We start from the raw sequence: 20,365 nt of genomic DNA, 5'->3' as shown, positions 1-20,365 counted from the left end.
GGATTTAAAGTAGTTTTCAGTAAAAGTCACATGAATAGAACTGATCCTATCTAATAAAGAGGGAATATGCTAACTGACCCTCATGCCATCGCGAAGATGGTGGCACCCACAGCCAATAAGGGAGAAATATACTAATTGACTGCCCTGCCCTCAAAGATGGCGATGCCCACAGCCACAAGATGGCGGCACCCAGTCCCCTCAGCCCCGTCGGGCAGCAGGCGCACGGCTACTCCACGCACCTGCCTCCGGAGTCCCCCAGTCCCCTCAGCCCCCCAGCTGCCCAGGGCCAGCCCAAGGCACAGGCAAGCCTTGGATGGTGGCTGCCCAGCCACCCAGGGTCGGCTGAGGCTCAGGTAACCAGGGCCGGCCAAGGCTTGCGCTGCTGGCAGTGGCAGCAGCAGAGGTGTGATGGGGCGTCATCTTCCCCTGATAACTGGGTCGCCTCCCGCCCCTGAGGGCTCCCAGACTGTGAGAGGGGGCAGGCCGGGCTAAGGGACGCCACCCCCCCCCCCACTCCAGTGCATGAATTTTCATGCACCGGGCCTCTGGTAAAGATATAAAAAAATATAAACTAGAAGGAAAAATGGAAATGCCATAAATTTAAAATTTGAGTGTTTGAGCTAACATAATTTCCATAATCAAGCATGAATTTTAGTTTGAATTTTCTAGTATTCAAGGCAAAGAAATACTGGGTATCTAAATCTTACTATCTGACAAATGAGCACATTGCCAGTTGGTCTGAAAAGAATGTTTCTTGATATTGAATTCTAAAAGAAGTTTGTTACAGAATCCTTATATAAGGGACACTTAGAATAATATGATGGATAATATAGTTAATGTTTAGATGATTATTCCGTATGCAATCTTTTTTAATTTTATTATTATATCCTTGCTATAAAGACATAAATATTAAGATTTGGCCAGAGGACTTGGCCACCCTGGGGTGGCCACGCCTGGGCTCACTCCAGTACCAGCCTTCAGGAAACCAAGTGAATTCCTCCATCTCCTAGCAACCAGGGACAGGCTGGGGACTGAGGGAGCAGCTGCGCAGTCCAAATCGATCTGGCGCTAGCCAGCACCCACGAGCCTGGCCCAAATGGGGAGCCAAAAACCAGAGCTTTGAAGAATAAGCAGGAAATGGCCAAGGAGGCCTTGTTTGTGCTTCTCCATAAGGAAGTGGTGTCAAGAGTGTACTGTCCGCGGAGCTGAAAGGAGGGTTGGGGGAGGGGTGAAAAATGGATGCTAAGTTGGAAAACAGAGGGTTTGGAGTGGACAAGGATTGATAGGGTTACAAAAGATACAGCAAGGTTCAAGGATGAGTTAGATATCATGAAGTTCATTTGTAAAGATTTCTGGACTACAGTATTCAAGAAACAAATCGACAGTTTAAGGACAAATCATCAGGGCATCTATGTACTTCAGGACAACAAATTTCGTCTGCTTACTCAGATGTCTGCAGGAAAACAAATTAGAACACACATCTAAGTATGTAACATTTACATGTGGCTTAATCAGAGGTGGCTTATCAAACTTGGGGATAAAAAGTATTGTAACAATTGAAGTGTCTTCAATGCCTGCTTGTGAAGATACAGAAGTTGTAGAACATACTGAGAAATAAGGCTTCAACATGGTAAAGAGTTAAATTATTCATGCAGGAAGTATTTCAAGTAGCAATGATTGCATTACATTGTTGGACATTTGTATTGATATAAGCTATTTGCTAACTTGTATAATGAAGATGTACTCTTAAGCAGGAGTAAGGTTGTATTTTAGCAATTTAACAAGTTAAAGCACATAAAGAGACATTCTACCGTAACATACATTTTACTTAAACTATTCAGAATGAAAAAAAACATGATTTCAAATTAATAAATACCAAGATGTAAGATCCTTATTTTAAAATTTTTTATTTGAGTGATGTGTATTTAATCACAGATGGAGAAACAAAACTCAGGGTTTGATAAATTAGCATAAAGAAAAGTATGCACAAGTCAGAATCATTTGTGGAAGAATGAACAATTTTTTATTGTTATATGAATTTGTTTTGGTTATTAAAAAAGCTAACAGCAAAAAAGATATAATATTAAAACATAACAATATTAATCTACTGTGGCTTAGATATATTTTCTTTTTTAAAAAAAATATATTTTATTGATATTTTACAGAGAGGAAGGGAGAGGGATAGAGAGCCAGAAACATCGATGAGAGAGAAACATCGATCAGCTGCCTCCTGCACACCTCCCACCGGGGATGTGCCCGCAACCAAGGTACATGCCCTTGACCGGAATCGAACCCGGGACCCTTCAGTCCCCAGGCTGACGCTCTATCCACTGAGCCAAACCAGTTTGGGCAGATATATTTTCTAATACAGTCACTTATTGCAAGTAATATTTGATTACATATCCTTCTTATTTAAAGTTTCATTTGTCTGCACTCACTGTGAGGAGCCAGATAGCAGTCAGTTCAAGATAACTGACAAGGATTCAGTCATTTATTATTTACTGAAGAAAAAATGTATTTTATATGACAGATATACAAGTGATAAGTATCTCATCTGTTTTGGAAATTAAGGAGCTTGACTTTTACTCTTACCAGATTAATAACATTTGGTAATCCCCCCCCCCAGCTTTTAATATGCTTTTAATTCATTAGCTAATTTAATCTTTCTAACCCCCTCACCCCCTTGAGGTAGATGTAGTGAGATTGCTGCATCATATGGTAGTTCTAATTTATTTTTATTTTTTTAATTTTGGAGAGGAAGGCAGAGAGAGAAAGAGAAACGATAAGAGAGAATCATCTCTCGGCTGCCTCCCACACGCCCCTACTGGGTGGGGATGGAGCCTGCAACCAGGGCACGTGGACCGGAATCAAACCCGGACCCTTCAGTTCGAAGAGCGACGCTCTATCCACTGAGCCAAACCACCCAGGGCTAATTTTAATTTTTTGAGGAAACTCCATACTGTTTTCCATAGCAGCTGCATCATTTTGCATTCCCACCAACAGTGTACAAGAGTTCCAATTTCTCCACATTCTTGCCAACACTTGTTTGTTTTTTATTAATGGCCATGCTAGCAGGTATGAGTTGATAATCTCATTGTGATTTTGACTTGCATTTCCCTAATAGTGATGTTGAACATCTACTCATATGCCTGTTGGTCATTTGTATGTCTTCATTGGAAAAATGTATATTCAATTCTTTAGCCCATTTCTATATTAGGATATTAGTTATTTTTTGCTATTGGTTTTAGCTTTTATATTTTGGAAATTAAACACTTATTGTTTGCAAATATTTTTCTCCATTCTGTATATTGCCTTTTTACTCTGTTATTTCCTTCGCTGTGCAGAAACTTTTTTATATAGTCCCACTTGTCTATTTTTGCTGTTGGTGTCATATTCATGAGACTACTGCCAAGACTGTCATAAAACTTTTTACCTGTTTTCTTCTAGGAGTTTTGCAGTTTCAGAGGACAATTTTTTTTTTTTTGTATATTGATTTGTATCTTGCATTCTTGTTAAACTCACTTAACTGTTCTAGTTTATTTTAAATTCCACGGATTTTTTTTACATTGATGATCATGTTCTCTGTGTATTTTAGTCCATTTGAACTACTGTCATAAAATACCATGAACTGGTTGGCTTATAAACAACAGAATTTATTTCTTACAGTTCTGGTAGGTGGAAATCTGAGGTTAGGGTACCTGCATGGTCAAGTTTTGTGTCTGGAGAAATCCTTCTTCTTGCTTATTGTTGTGTCCTCACATGGTTGGAAGGGGCTAGGGAGCTCTGTGGGATCTTTTCCATAACAGTGCTAATCCCATTCATGAGGGCTCCACTCTCAGGACCCATGTACCTCTGAAGGCTCTACCTTCTAATACTCATTGACTACCAATATCACACTGGGCATTAGAATGTCAACATATGAATTTGGGGGGCACAAAAACATTCAGACTATAACTCTGAGATTATAAACATTTATTTCTTATTTTTTAATCAAGATGCTTTCTATTTCTTTTTCATGCCCGGTTGCACTGTCAAGAACCATCAGTACATTGTTGAATAAAAGTTGTGAGAATGGAAGTCCCTGTATTGCTCCTGATTTTAGAAAGAAAGCATTCAGTCTTCTATCATTAAGTCTGATTACTTTTTTTAAATGGGTTTTATCAGGTTGAGGAACCTGATACTAGGATAGTTGCCCTTCTATCGTAGTTTGCTGAGATTTGTTTTTTGTGCCTTTTTGTTTCCAAATCAGGAATAAATGTTGGATCTTATCAAATTGTTTCCTGTCTATTGACATAGATCCATGTTAATTATATGGATTTTCTTTCCAAACTTGTTTTTTTTATATATATATATTTATTAAGGTATTATATGTGTACATATCTTACCATTGTCCCCCCCACCCCACTCCCATACATGCCCTCACCCCCCAATGTTTTGCATCCGTTGGTTACTCTTATATGCATGCATATAAGTCCTTCGGTTGATCTCTTATTTCCCCCACCTCTCCCTAACCTTCCCGCTGTAATTTGACAGTCTGTTTGATGCTTTACTGCCTCTGTATCTATCTTTTTGTTCATCAGTTTATAATGTTTTTCATTATCCCCAAATGAGTGAGATCATGTGGTATTTTTTCTATCATTGACTGGCTTATTTCACTTAGCATAATGTTCTCTAATTCCATCCAGGTGCCTACAAATGGTAATAATTCCTTCTTTTTTATGGTAGCATAGTATTCCATTGTGTAGATGTACCATAGTTTGCTGATCCAGTCATCTGCTGACGGGCACCTAGGCTGTTTCCAAATCTTAGCTATTGTAAATTGTGCTGCTATGAACATAGGGGTGCATATATCCTTTCTGATTGGTGTTTCTAGTTTCTTAGGATATATTCCTAGGAGTGGGATTACTGGGTCAAATGGGAGTTCCATTTTCAGTTTTTTGAGAAAACTCCATACTGTTCTCCACAGTGGCTGCACCAGTCTGCATTCCCACCAGCAGTGCACCAGGGTTCCTTTTTCTCCACATCCTCGCCAACACTTGCCATTTGTTGATTTGTTGATGATAGCCATTCTGACAGGAGTGAGATGGTATCGCATTGTCGTTTTGATTTGCATCTCTCGAATAATTAGTGACTTTGAGCATGTTTTCATGTGTCTCTTCGCCTTCCTTCTGTCTTCTTTTGAAAAGATTCTATTTAGGTCCGTTGCCCATTTTTTTATTGGATCATTTATCTTCCTTTTATTAAGTTGTATAAGCTGCCTGTAGATGTTGGAGATTAAACCTTTATCAGTGATAACATTTGCAAATATGTTCTCCCATACAGTGGGGTTTCTTGTTGTTTTGTTGATGGTTTCTTTTGCTGTGCAAAAGCTTTTTATTTTGATGTAGTCCCATTTGTTTATTTTCTCTTTGGCTTCCATTGCCCTAGGGGCAGTATCAGTGAAGAAGTTCTTTCGGCATATGTCTGAGATTTTGCTGCCTGTGGATTCCTCTAGTATTTTTATGGTTTCCCGTCTTATGTTTAAGTCCTATATCCATTTTGAGTTTATTTTGTGTATGGTGTAAGTTGGTGATCTAGTTTCATTGTTTTGCATGTATCTGTCCAATTTTCCCAACACCATTTATTGAAGAGACTGTCTTGACTCCATTGTATGTTCATGCGTCCTTTGTCAAATATTAATTGCGTATAATGGTTTGGGTTGATATCTGGATTCTCTATTCTATTCCATTGGTCTATATGTCTGTTCTTGTGCCAGTACAAGGCTGTTTTGACAACAGTGGCTTTGTAATACAGCTTGAAATCTGGTATTGAGATACCCCCTACTTTATTCTTCTTTCTCAGGATTGCTGTGGCTATTCGGGGTCTTTTTTTATTCCAGATGAATTTTTGGAGAGTTCTTTCTAGGTCTGTGAAATATGCCATTGGTATTTTAATGGGGAGTGCATTGAATCTACAGATTGCTTTGGGTAGTATGGACATTTTGATGATGTTGATTCTACCAATCCATGAACATGGTATGTTCTTCCATCTGTTTACGTCTTCCTCCATCTCTTTTTTCAGTGTCCTGTAGTTTTCCGCGTATAGGTCTTTTACATCCTTGGTTAAGTTTATTCCTAGGTATCTTAATTTTTTTGGTGCGATGGTAAATGGGATTGCTTTTTTGGTCTCTCTTTCTGTAAGTTCACTATTGGTGTATAGAAATGCCATAGATTTCTTGGCGTTAATTTTGTATCCTGCTACATTGCCGAATTCATTTATTAAGTCTGTTAGTTTTTTGATGGAGTCTTTTGGATTTTTTATGTACAATATCATGTAATCTGCAAATAAGGACAGCTTTACTTCTTCTTTTCCAATTTGGATACCTTTTATTTCTTCTTGTCTAATTGCAATGGCTAATACTTCCAAGACTATTTCAAACAGAAGTGGTGAGAGTGGGCATCCCTGTCTTGTTCCTGTTCTTAGGGGAAATGGTTTTAGTTTTTGCCCATTGAGTATGATGTTAGCTGTGGGTTGATCATATATAGCTTTTATTATGTTGAGGTATGATCCTTCTATTCCCACCTTGTTGAGAGTTTTTATCAAGAAAGGGTGTTGGATTTTGTCAGATGCTTTTTCTGCATCAGTTGATATGACTATGTGATTTTTATCTCTCAATTTGTTTATGTGATGTATCACGTTGATTGATTTGCGGATATTGTACCATCCTTGCATTCCTGGGATAAATCCTACTTGGTCATGGTGTATGATCTTTCTGATGTACTGCTGGATCTGATTTGCTAGAATTTTGTTGAGGATTTTGGCATCTACATTCATGAGGGATATTGGCCTGTAATTCTCTTTCATTGTGTTGTCTTTATCTGGTTTTGGTATTAGGGTGATGCTGGCTTCATAGAAGGAGCTTGGAAGTGTTCCTTCCTCTTGAATTTTTTGGAATAGTCTGAGGAGGATAGGTTTTAGTTCTTCCTTGAATGTTTGGTAAAACTCTCCTGTGAAGCCGTCTGGCCCTGGTCTTTTGTTTGCCGGAAGCTTTTTGATGACTGCTTCAATTTCTTCCATAGTTACTGGCATATTGAGCTGTTTAGATTCTTCCTGATTGAGTTTTGGAAGGTTATATATTTCTAGGAATATGTCCATTTCCTCCAGGTTGTCCAGTTTGTTGGAATAGAGTTGTTCGTAGTATTTTTTAACAATCCTTTGTATTTCGGCGGGATCTGTTGTTATTTCACCTCTTTCATTTCTGATTTTGTTTATTTGGGTCCTCTCTCTTTGCTTCTTGGTAAGCCTGGCTAGAGGTTCATCAATATTGTTTATCCTTTCAAAGAACCAGCTCTTGGTTTTGTTGATCTTTTGTATTGTTTCTTTGGACTCTATGTCATTTATCTCCGCTCTGATCTTTATTATTTCCTTCTTTCTGCTCACACTGGGCTTTTCTTGTTGCTCTTTTTCTAACTCTTTGAGTTGTAGGGTTAGGTAATTTATTACCATTGTTTCTTGTTTTTTTTCAATATGCTTGTAGAGCTATGAACTTCCCTCTCAAGACTGCTTTTGCTATGTCCCACAGATTTTGGATTGTTGTGTTTTCATTGTCATTTGTTGCGATGATGTTTTTTATTTCTTCCTTGATCTCTCTGGTAACCCAGTCATTGTTTAATAGCATGCTGTTTAGTCTCCATGTGTTTGATTTCTTTGGATTGTTTTTATTGTAGTTGATTTACAGTTTTATGCCACTGTGGTCTGAGAAGATGCTTGATATGATTTCTATCTTCTTGAATTTGAAGAGACTTTGCCTATGTCCCAACATATGGTCTATCTTTGAAAATGACCCATGTGCACTTGAGAAGAATGTATATTCTGTGGCTTTGGGGTGAAAGGTTCTGAATATGTCAATTAATTCCATCTGGTGTAGTGAGTCATTTAGGATTGATGTTTCTTTGCTGATTTTTTGTTTAGCGGATTTGTCCAATGGTGATAGTGGGGTATTAAAGTCCCCTACTATGATTGTATTGCTGTCAATCTCTCCCTTGATATCCTCCAGGAGATTTTTTTATGTACTTGGGTGCTCCTGTATTGGGTGCATATATGTTTACCAGAGTTATTTCTTCTTGTTAGATTGCTCCCTTTAGTATTATGAAGTGGCCTTCCTTATCTCTTGTTATGTCCTTCACTTTAAGATCTAATTTGTCAGATATAAGTATTGCTACCCCAGCTTTTTTATCATTTCCATTCGCCTGGAAGACCTTTTTCCATCCCTTCACCTTCAGTCTGTGTCTTTTTTTTTCTGAGGTGGGTTTCTTGTAGACAGCAGATATATGGGTCTTGTTTTCTTATCCAAGTTATTATTGATAGGTAATTATTTGTCGCCATTTTTATTCTTTACCCCTGTGTTCCTTCTTCGATTCTTATTTCTTTTTTTTTTTTTTCAGCAGACCCTTTAGCATTTTTTGCATTGCTGGTTTGGTTGTAATAAATTCCCTTAGTCCTTTTTTGTCTGTGAAGCTCCTGATTTCACCTTCAATTTTGATTGATAGCCTTGCTGGGTACAGTATTCTTGGATTCAGACCCTTCCTTTGCATGACTTTGTATATTTCATTCCATTCCCTTCTGGCCTGATGAGTTTCTGTTGAGAAATCAGTTGCTAGTCTGATGGGGGTTCCTTTGTATGTAACTTTCTGTCTCTCTCTTGCCGCTTTTAAGATTCTTATTTTGTCATTGATGTTTGCCAATTTAATTATAATGTGCCTTGGCGTCAGTCTTTTGGGGTTCATTTTGCTTGGGACTCTGTGAGCTTCTTGGATTTGTGTGGGTTTTTTCTTCCCTATATCAGGGAAGTTTTCTGTCATTATTTCTTCAAACAGGTTTTCTATTCCTTGCTCAGTTTCCTTTCCTTCTGGAACCCCCATTATGTGGATGTTGTTTTGTTTCATGTTGTCCCAAAGTTCCTTTAGGCTCTCCTCCTGATTTTTAATTTTTTTTTCCAGAAGCTGCTCTACTTGGGTATTTTTTCCCATCTTGTCTTCTAGCTCACTGATGCGGTCCTCTGCTTCTTCTAATCTACTCTTTATGCTTTCTACTGAGTTCTTTACAGCAGCGATGTAATTTTTCATTTCTTCTTGGTTCTTCTTCATTTCCTCTTGGTTCTTACTCATATTGTCGAATTTGTCTTCTATTCTTTTCAGCCACCTTATGACCATTTCTCTGAATTCTTTCTCTGGAAGGTTGCTTGCCTCCATTTCGTTTACTTCCTTTTCCGGTGATGCCTGCTTTTCTTTCATATGCGGGCTGTTTCTTTGTCTCCCCATGGTCTCTCTTCTCCGGATGTCTGGTTATGTAGTTCTCTCTCTCATTATCCCAGGCGAAATCTGACCTTTCTGTCGTGGAGTGTAGAGCTCCTCTGAATCCGCGTGTTTGCGCCAATTGGGGAGCGTTGTTCTGGGGCTTGCAGCTGTTCTGTGGGTGCCGCAGTTGTGGATTTTCAGGCTTCTGATAAGCTCCACTTTCCCTTTCAAGATTGCGCAGACTCCGTGTCCGAGCCTGCAGCTCCGGGAGGGGACCCAGCTGCAGTGGGGGCTGCCCGGTCAGGGGAACCCCGTCTAGCAGTCCCCACCTTCTCCTGGAGTTTACCTGTCCCTAAACTTGCCAACAAACACTCCTCGTGCGACCCTCAGCTCCAAACTTGTTAATATGGTATATTTCTTTGATTGGTTTTAAAATCCTAAACCAACCCTATATTCTTGGGATAAATCGCACTTGGTCATGATATATCATCCTTTTAATATAATGTTGTATTTATTTGCTAAAATATTGTTTAGAATTTTTGCATCTATGTTCATGATGCATAACATAGATGCATTTTGCATTTATGTTCAATTTATAATTTCTTCCCTTTCTCTCTCTTGCTCTGGCTCTTGTTCTTGTTTGGTTTTGGTATCAAAGTAAAGCTGGTCTCATAGAATGAATTGAAAGTGTTCTCTTGTATTTAAATTTTTGGAGACATTTGTGTAGAATTAGTACTATTTTAATACTAATTTTTATTTAATGCTAATCATTAAAAGTTTAGTAGAATTTACCAGGGAGGCCACCTGAACATAGAGGTTTTTTTGTAGGTAGAATTTTAACTACAATTTCGATTCCTTTCATTGATATGTGTCTATTCATGTTATCTATTTCTTTTTGAATAAGCTTGGAAATTTATGTCTTTTGAGGAATTTTTCCATTTCATGTAAGTTGTTAAATTTATTAGTATAAAATTGTTCAGAAAAATTGCCTTCCTATTCTTTTACTATTTGTAGAATCTGTAATAATGTCACCTCTCTAATTTCTGATATTTGTAATTGTGCCCATTTTTTTTTAAGGAGAATTTTTATTACTTTTATGAGAAAACTCAATAGTGTATATTTAGTCCAGGTTGGTGGCCAGTTCTTGAGCCTTTGCCTTTTACAGCTTGGCAATTTGAACAACCCACTTTGGACACAGGATGTTGCCCAGCAGATCTCATCATATCTGTCATTGTAATTGGTCCAGGTAGCTTCCACCAGCTTAGCAAGAGCAGCTTTGTCTTCCAAGTTAATCTGTGTGAAGGTGATGGTGGTGCAGGTCTTCCTGTGGACTGGACACCCCAGCCTGGCCTTACCCTGGATAATGCAGTAAGGAAATCCCATCTTACAGCACAGAGCAGACAGGAAGACAAGCGGCTCAATGGGATCCACATCATGTGCAGTCACTACCAGCTCCATCTTCTTATTCTTTACTAAGGTAGTGACAAGTGTTAACCCCTACTAGAACAGGTAGTCTCTTGGTGGGGATATTCCCTTTGCCAGCAGCTTTTTTCTCAGCTCAGGCCAACAATCTCTGCTACTTCTCTTGCTTTGTCTCTTGTGGGCCAGATTAAGCAGTTAAGTAGCTGTTTGGCAGACCAAGACCTGGGAGAACTGGTTAATCACAGGAGACGCTTTCAGCTTTCAGACGCTTATATGGCAGAGAATAGCCCTTTGCCCCTGCAGCCAAATGTAGCAGGGCCATTTGACAAAGCAAGTGAGGTCCCCTTTGGACTGGATGTCTTGTCCAATGCCAAAATTCTTGGGCCTTTTCTCAAACAGAATTTACCGCCTTTTTGGCTTTCTTCTTCACGACAGTAGGGACCAGTGCCACCTTCTACCCCTTAGGCTTCTTTCCTTTTGGCATCTTGGGCAGTGGGAGGAGAGACCCTTTTTCTTTTTATTGATCAGTCTAGCTAAAAGATTTCAATTTTGTAGATCTCAAAGAACGACCTTTTGGTTTTATTGATTTTCTCTGTTGTTTTTGTTTTCTATTTTACTTTAGTTTTTAGGTGTGTGTGTGTTTTTTTTTCTTCTGTTTATTTTGGGCTTAATTTGCTCTATTTATTCTAGAGCAAATTAAGCCCAAAAGATTCTTCACACATTTTTTTCTAATATTGCAGTTTTTTGGTAAAAATTTTTCCCCCCTGAGTACTGCTTTGGTGGCATCCCATAAATTTTGGTGTGTTGTGTTTTCATTTTATTTGGGTTGAGTGTCAATTAGATTCATGATGACATGGCTTCCAAAGTCCCGTTCAGATCATCTCCATCCCAGTTAAGCCTAAAAGAGAAAGAACATGGAGAAAGGTGCTTAGGAGCTTTTTATGACATCACTTCTACTCAAATTCCATTGGTTAGAACTCAGTCACATGGCTTCACCTAATGGTATGGGAAGCTGGGACATGTAGTTTACCTTTTTGCCTGGGAAGAAGAGGAAAATGTATTTGGACAAACAGCCAACAATCTCTTTCTATTTTCTGGAAGAGCTTGTATAAGATAAGAAATACTTGAATCATGGGTATACAGTAGAAATTGTAAAGTTATTGGGGCCTGCTTTTTTCTTTGGGGGAAATTTGTAACTGCTGATTCAATTTAATGGATACATGTTCATTTAGGTTTTCTATTACTTCTTGAGTCACTTTTTGTAAGTCATTTTTTAGGTATATATATAATAATTTAGTATAAGTTTTAAGATATTAGCATAAATTTTCTTATTTTAATCTCTGCTATAACTATGTCCATTCTTCATTTTTAATATTGTCTACTTATGCCTTCTTTTAATTTGGTTAATCTTAGTGGAGATTTGTCATTTTATTAGTCTTGACCAAAAATCTTAATTTGCATTTCATTAATTTCTGTTCTTTAATTCCTTCCTCTACATCATTTGGGCTTATTTTGCTTGCTAGTCCTTTTCAACTTATAATTTGAATGGCAAGCTCATTATTTTTCAGATTTCTTTTCTGATATATGTATTTAGGGTCATACATTTCCCTTGAATTTGGCTCCAGCATTGTTGCTGCAAGTATTTATACAGAGTGCTTTCATTATTAATTAGTTCTACACATTTCCATTTATTTCTTCTTTAATTCATGAGTTATTTACATGTGATTATAAATATTCACAAGTATGGAAGCTACAAATCTTTTATAAGAAAACATACAAGAAAATCTTCATGATCTAGGTTAGGCAAAGAGTTCTCAGATAGGACCCCATAGTACAATCCATAGAAGAAAAAAGTTGATAAATTGGACGTGAACAAAATTTAAAAGTTTTGCTCTGTGAAAGACACTGTTAAGAGAATTGGAAAGACAAGCCACAGACTGGGAGAAAATATCTCCAAATCATATATCCGACCAAGGACTTGTATCCAGAATATATGAAGAATTCTAAAAAATTAGCAAAGATTTAAACACATACTTAAGTGAAGAAGCTAGACAGATGGTAAATAAGCACATGGCAAGATGCTCAACCTCATTATTCACTAAGGAAATGAAAATAATTAAAACCACAATGAAATGCTACTGCACATGTATTAGAATGGCTGAAATAAAACTGACACTATGAAGTGGTGGTGATGATACAGAGAAAAGAAACTGGAACTATTATACTCTACTAGAGGCCCGGTGCATGAAATTCGTGCACAGGGGTGTGTGTCCCTCAGCCCAGCCTGCACCCTCTTTAATCTGGGACCCCTCGAGGGATGTCTGACTGCCTGTTTAAGCCCTATCCTGGTAGGATCGGGCTTAAACAGGCAGTCAGACATCCCTCTCACAATCCAGGACTGCTGGTTCCCAACTGCTCGCCTTCCTGCCTTCCTGATTGCCCCTAACTGCTTCTGCCTGCCAGCCTGATCACCCCCTAACCACTCCCCTGCCAGCCTGATTGATGCCTAACTGCTCCCCTGCCAGCCTTTTTGCCCCTAACTGCCTTCCCCTGCAGGCCTGGTCACCCCTAACTGCCCTCCCCTGCAGGCTTGATCGCCCCCAACTGCCCTCCATTGCAGGGCTGGTCCCTCCCAACTGCCCTCCCCTGCTGGCCTGATCACCCACAACTGCCTTCCCTTGCAGGCCTGGTTCCTCCCAACTGCCCTCCCCTGCTGGCCATCTTGTGGTGGCCATCTTGTGTCCACATGGGGGCAGGATCTTTGACCACATGGGGGCAGCCATCTTGTGTGTTGGAGTGATGGTCAATCTGCATATTACTCTTTTATTAGGTAGGATAGAGGCCTGGTGCATGGGTGGGGGCCAGCTGGTTTGCCCTGAAGGGTGTCCCAGATCCGGGTGGGGGTTCCCTTGGGGCATGGGGCGGCCTGGGTGAGGGGCCTGTGGTGGTTTGCAGGCCAGCCACGCCCCCTGGCGACCCAAGCAGAGGCCCTGGTATCTGGGGTTTGTTTATCTTCTACAATTGAAACTTTGTAGCCTGGAGTGGAGCCAAGCCTTCTGCTTGCTCCGTGGCGGCAGCCATTTCTGTTGGGATTTATGTATCTTCTATAATTGAAACTTTGTAGCCGTAATCAAGGCCTGGGCCAGCCAGGGTGTGCAGAAAGCTTGGCTTCCTCCATCGCTGGGGGAAACCGTAGCCTCCTCCTCTTTCCAGCTCTGTGGCTGCCACCATTTCTGTTTGGGTTTATGTATCTTCTATCATTGAAACTTTGTAGCCTTGAGTGGAGGCCTAGGCCAGCAAGGGCAGGCGGAAAGCTTGGCTTCCTCCATTGCCAGGGAAACCCAAGCCTCCCTCCTACTCTCTGTGGCCGTAGCCATCTTGGTTGGATTTATTTGCATATTCGCTCCTGATTGGCCGGTGGGCATGGCTTGTGGGTGTAGCGGAGTAATGGTTAATTTGCATATTACTCTTTTATTAGATAGGATTGCTGGTGGGAAAGCAAGACAGTACAGCCACTCTGGAAAGCAGTTTGGACAGTTTCTCATAAATTTAAATACATACTTGTACTTGCTACCTGACACTACTGAAATAAAAACTCATATTTAAACAAATACCTAATGAAAGTATATAGTAGCTCTATTCCTAACAACCCCAAACTGGGAACAGCCAAACTTCTCTTAGCTGGAGAATAAACAAACTGTGGTGCATCTATAAATTTGAATGCTACTTAGCAATAAAAAGATACGAACTATTGATATATGCAATGACATGGATGAATCTTAACTGCATTAGTCTGGCTAAGTGAAAAAGAGCCAGACTCAAAAGGCCACATGTTGTATGATACCATTTATATGAAATTCTGGAAAGGCAAAAGTATAAGGTTGGAAAATAATCAGTGGTTGACAGCAGTTAGTGCTTGGCCACTTACAGGCAGTGCAAGGAAACTTTCAGGGGGTGATGGAAGTGTTCTGTAAGTTGATTGTGGAGGTGATTGAAGACTTTGCATTTGCTAAAACTTATAAAACTGCAAACACATGCAAATTTACTGTTTGTGAATTTAAATTTTTTTTAAGTAAAAATCTTAGGTCGTATCTCTGAACATTGCTTCTCTGCTACTTCTCTATTCTCTCTTTTGGAACCCATTATTAGCTTTATGTTTGTTACATACTCTTAATATTTTCCAAGTATTATAATTTATTTACCATATTTTTATTTCTGTATACAATTGGACAAATTTATTCATACTATTCTTATTTCATTAATTGTATTCAAGGAAGAGTTTACTTCATCTTAACATTTTTGAATTTTTTATTTCCAAGATTCCTCCTTAGTCCATTTTTGGTCTTTTATTGGTGGCTCAGGAATCCCTTCTCTAAAAGATTTTGGTAATATCTTCATTCACTGTGCCAGAGGGTGTTTATTCTTGTCTCAATGATTTTCTTTGCTTCTTCTAGCTAATTCCTGCTTCCAGATCTCACTCAGTGCCTAGCATGTCTGTGGTTTTAGCCTCTGGTTATTTCTCTTTTGCTTTTCTTCTTTTGTCCATAGATATCGTTATCTTATATTTAAGTACAACTATATCTTGAAAATTTTTTAAAATATGGGTTTTATCTATCTTGCTTTTATCATTTAATACTATCTGACATTTTATACCACTATGTCAGTAATTCTCAACGGGGAACAATTTTGCCTACCCCTTGGAGTACATTTGTTAATGCCTGGAGACATCTTTGGTACAATACACCAGGACCATCCCTATGACAAATTATCTTGTTCAAAAGATGAATAGTATTGAGTTAAGAAACCCTGCACTAAATAATTAAAGGATATTTTATTTTATTTTATAATATCACTAGAGGCCCAATGCACAAAATTCATGCAAGGGGCTTGGCCCTTGCAGCCACGGCGGCTTGCCTCGGCCCTCGCAGCCCCAGCTTCATCTGGAAGGTTGTTTGGCTGTCTGGTCTAATTAGCATATTATGCTTTTATTACTATAGATCATTTAATTGACTTCCTAATATGGGGCATTTAGAGGGCTTTTTTTATGAGTATCATTTTGATATATAGCTTTATATAACTTTCTTGGTACCATTAATTCTCAAATATAGACATGTATGAACCCCAGGAAACTAAGATTTCTGAAGCTGGAAATTAAGGAAAAAACTAAGATTCTTGGAAACTGGAAATTACATAGGAAGCAATTAAAATATGGGAACAAAGTCTTTATCATGTCATATCCCTTATAGAACTTATAATATGCTTACACATAAAGATCTTCTGTTAGTTTTATACTTTTGAACCCTTTTATTCTCAAATAATACATTCCTAGGATGTTTTAAGGCCCTTCAGGTTCTATACAGCCTTCTGTGAAAGCTTTCTACAGCTCTCTTTTTGCTTAAGTAGCATATTTCAGAATCTTAATGAATACTTGACTGATCTGACTATAATTACCTTTCTTTATTCCTATTTCTTTTGAATACACACTAGTATTAAGATTATTGGTATTAAGATAATAATAAAAAAAAAAAACACACCCAGAAAACAGGACTGGCTTTAATTTGCTACCTAACCTTAGTCAGTTACTTCTCTTACCTGGGCCTCAATTAAAATATATATATATTGATTTCAGAGAAGAAGGGAGAGGGAGAGAGAGATAGAAACATCAATGATGAGAGAGAATCCTTTATCGGCTGCCTCCTACATGCCCCCTACTGGGGATCAAGCCCACAACCCAGGAATGTGCCCTTGACCAGAGTTGAACCCAGACTCTTTAGTCCGCAGGCCGATGCTCTATCCACTGAGCAAAACCAGCTGGGACTACCTGGGCCTCAATTTTAATGAAGGAGTTATACCTATAAGTCCTATAAGCTTTTTCAATTATAAACTTTTGATATGCTATTATTTTATATTGCTTTTATTTAGGGTTGGCTATGATATTTTACTGTTCTTGAGATAAAGTATGGATAAAATGTTTAAAAATTCCTAAGATCTTAATAAATTCCTTATACTTATTCTTTATTATCCTCATCTAACTTTTTGTTGTGATTAATAATCAAAATCTTTAAATGAAGTATCTTATTTTGGAAGACTGCAAAGAATGACACCAGAAAAAAATTCTCAGCTGGACTGGGAAGGGAGAAAACTAGATCAGAAAGAAGGATTTGACAGTCATACAAAAACAAATAAAACCAAGGTCTCAAATCCTGGCAGGGTCATAGTTATGCACTTCGGGCCCTAATCAGCATGATTAGGATCTTAAAATTTATGAGAATTGCACAGAGCAGAATTCAGGTCTCCCAACTTCCTAGTTAATGTCTTAACACTACACTGTATGGTATCATTTGAAATATATTATTTAATTTTACCTAGAGATTGAAGATACATGCATGAAATATTCCTTTATAATTTATTTGTGTAGGTTTTTCTAATCACTTAACCTATTTTCTGGCTGCTTCTGCTGTTGCTTTTGGAATTGGTTTCTTTGCTTTGGCATCAGCTTTGTGGTTCCTGATTTGCAAACGAAGGTAAGGTTTATCGGAATATTTTACTTCTTTTTCTTTTATAAATTCAATGAAAGAGTTTTTCAAATGGTATTAAGTTTAAATAACAAAAATAGTGTTGGTTCTGTAATTTGAGATTTGGTTATAGACCCTTTGATTGGGCGGGAAAGCTTTCCATGTTTAAAGTAGCCTGAAGAGAGAAGTGTTAGTAGTATAATTGTCCAAATAGTATAATAGCAATCTTCATGCATTAAAATTTTAAGAAATAATGAGATCTATTGCATTTTCTAGAAGACATATGTTTGAATTATAGTTTAAGGCCAGAAATTTAAAATTGTTTTCACTACTAATAGAAGTTAAAAACATAACTGACAGGAAGACTCCCTTTCTTCAGAAGATACTTAAGAAAAGATCTGTAGTCTTTTCCCAGACACAGAAAAAAAGATACTTGACACCTCAGTTCCTTTTAACCTAAAATTTGGTGTTTTCTTCTTTTATTGAATTTATTGGGTGACATTGGTTAATAAAATTATATACGTTTCAGGTGTACAATTCTATATTACATCATCTGTATATTGTATTCTGTGTTCACCACCCCATGTCAAGTCTCCTTCCATCACCATTTATGCCCCCTTTACCCTCTTCTACCTCTCCCCACCCTGCTGTCTCTCTGGTAATCACCATACTGTTGTCTGGGTCTATGATCTGTTTGTGGGTTTTTTGTTTGTTTGTTTGTTTGATTTTGTTTAATCCCTCCAACTTTTTCACCCAATCTCCCAACCCCCTCCCCTCTGACAGGTGTCAGTCTGTTCTCTGTATCTATGAGTCTGTTTCTATTTTGTTTGTTAGTTTACATAAGTGAGATCATATGGTACTTGTCTTTCTCTGACTGGCTCATTTCACTTTGCATAATACTCTCCAAGTCCATCCATGCTTTTGCAAAGGATAAGATTCCCCCCACCCCCCATTTTTTGTGTTTTTTTTTTTACAACCGAGTAGTATTCCATTATGTAAATGTGCCATACCTTTTTTATTCACTCATCTACTAATGAGAACTTAGGCTGTTTCCAAATCTTGGCTATTATAAATTATGCTGCACTGAGCATAGGTGTAAATATTTCTTTTCTGCATCCAGAGTGGCTAGAGAGTGGTGTGGTTCCTAAGTAGGGGCTGCTGGGAATTGAGAAAATGAAAGAAAGAGACAAACACAGAGATAGAAGGAAAAAGCTGGGGCTGGGTGGGACAGCTGTCCTCTTTTGGAGAGACAGTGACCCGGAGCCAATACAGTGCATTTATTTTATACATCAAAAACCAGGAAGTTTTACTAAAGCCCAAGACAAAGGAGACTATGTGCATTCTTGTGGGTTCTTTGTAATCGTCATTTCTGGGTGGGCCCAGATAATCATGTTTGTTCCTGGTGCTTAGCTGGATTTAGATAATGAAACCCATCCCCTGAAGGTCAGGCTGACAACACACCTACCTCTGGCAAGGTGTGTTTCCAGGACGTGGCTCTACCAATGCCACTGAGTTCAGCTGACAATAATTAAAGAAATGCTTATGTGCCTTCCCAGGCGCTCTCTACACATAGGGGTACATATATTTTTTCAAATTAGTGTTTCAGGTTCTTTGGGTATATTCCCAGAAGTAGAATTGCTGGGTCATAAGGCAATTCCATTTTTAATTTTGGGGGGTAATTCTATACAGCTTTTCAACCTTTTTCATCTAATTGTACACATGAAGTAATTACTAAAATTCTGTGGCACACCAAAAAAATATATTTTTTGCCAATCTGACAAAAAATAGGTATAATTTTGATTCATTCACACTACACAGCTATTGCATTGGCTGTTGTCATTTTTTTTTATTTGACAATATAAGGGAAAATAGGTCAGTGCTCCTGACTAAATAGTCAGCTATCAGCATGTCTTAAAAATTCTTGCAGCACACCAGTGTGATGCAGCATACTGGTTGAAAATCGCTGGACTAGTCAACAATAAAACATTTAAATTGAAAAAAGAAAAGAAAATCACTGGGCTAGAATATGGAGGTTTCATTTTACTGTTTGTGCTATCAAGATTTAAGCAGGGGAATAACACATAATAATAGCTAACATTGAGTGTTTACTACATACTAAGCATGTATGTGCTTTATATGTTATCTCATTTAGACTTCATAATAGTATTCTCATATTAAAGGTAATAATGTCACCTATGATGAATTAAACACTTCTTAAAGTTTGAGATATAATTCACATACAAAAAGTGCATAGATTTTAAATGTATTATGATGAATTTCAACAAACACATCCCATGTATCCACAATCCCAGTCAAGATATAGAACTTTTCCATCACCCTATAAAGTTCCCTCACGCTCCTTTCTAGGTATTACTCCCTCCTTCTACCCAGAGACAATCATTATTCTAATTTTTATCATCATAGATTAATTTTGCCTATTCTTGAATTTCATGTAAATGGAATCATATGGACTTTATGCCTGCTTTTTTCACTTAATATATTTTTGAGGTTTATTTATGTTGCTGAATTTTATCTGCAGTTCATTGTTTTTATTGAAGACTAGTATACCATTGTATGAATACATCTGAGTTTGTTTATTTATCCTTCTGTCAATGGACATTTGGGTCATTTCAAGTTTTTAGCTGTTAGGAATAAGGCTGCTGTGAACATTCTTATATAAATATTTTTGTACATGTGCTTTCACTTCTGTTGGGTAAATACCTGAATGGATCATATGATTAACATTATAGGAACCTACCAGTTTTTCAAAGTTGGTGTACATTCCAACTGGCAATGTATGAAAGTTCTGATTTATATTTTTAAAAGATTTTTCTTGCCTGTGAAGCCTGAATTTTAATGGAGCAAGAGTGAAAGCAGAGAGACAAGTTAGGAGGCTTTGCATAGTCCAGGTGAGAGATGATAGTGTCTTGACTAATATGGAAGTAGAGGAGATGGGGAGAAGGAGTTGGTTTTGCAGGTTAAGTTAGAGGGCTTGATGAATTACATGAGGTAAGGAAAAATAAGTGAAATGGCCCAATTAATGCTAACACATAGGTACTGTGAGCAACTGAGTATTTGTTCATGCCATTTACTGGATAAGGAGATGATTAGAGGAGAGAGTAAGCTGAGGGAGTGGTTTTAAACTAGGAGTTG

At 38.1% G+C, this 20,365-nt stretch overlaps 1 protein-coding gene and 2 pseudogenes across 3 annotated transcripts in view; 2 read left to right on the top strand and 1 right to left on the bottom strand.

Moving 5' to 3' along the window:
• Positions 1–1,137: 1,137 nt before the first annotated feature.
• On the top strand, positions 1,138–1,618 carry LOC308242759 (trafficking protein particle complex subunit 6B-like; annotated as a pseudogene). The gene has a single exon. The product of its transcript is annotated as a trafficking protein particle complex subunit 6B-like (transcript).
• Positions 1,619–1,713: 95 nt separating this feature from the next.
• LOC308242745 (large ribosomal subunit protein eL8-like) lies at positions 1,714–11,483 on the bottom strand (annotated as a pseudogene). The gene is made up of 3 exons: positions 11,418–11,483; positions 10,463–11,121; positions 1,714–1,745 (listed from the first exon to the last, which is right to left on the bottom strand). The product of its transcript is annotated as a large ribosomal subunit protein eL8-like (transcript).
• Positions 11,484–11,638: 155 nt separating this feature from the next.
• The window catches only part of LOC308240860 (uncharacterized protein C1orf185), a gene marked incomplete at both ends in the record, with an annotated part of 22,145 nt that continues 13,418 nt past the window's right edge, over positions 11,639–20,365 (top strand). Inside the window, 2 exons of the mRNA XM_080654299.1 lie at positions 11,639–11,699; positions 17,116–17,221. Of these exons, the coding sequence (XP_080510425.1) occupies positions 11,639–11,699; positions 17,116–17,221 (167 nt within the window). The remainder of the gene's footprint in view (positions 11,700–17,115; positions 17,222–20,365) is intronic.

This window comes from Plecotus auritus (assembly GCF_963455305.1).
Source record: "Plecotus auritus genome assembly, chromosome: 2".
In the NCBI taxonomy this organism is placed as follows: Eukaryota; Metazoa; Chordata; class Mammalia; order Chiroptera; family Vespertilionidae; genus Plecotus; species Plecotus auritus.
The sequence above is the reverse complement of the archived record's forward strand: the minus strand, read 5'-3'. Positions and strand labels throughout refer to the sequence as shown.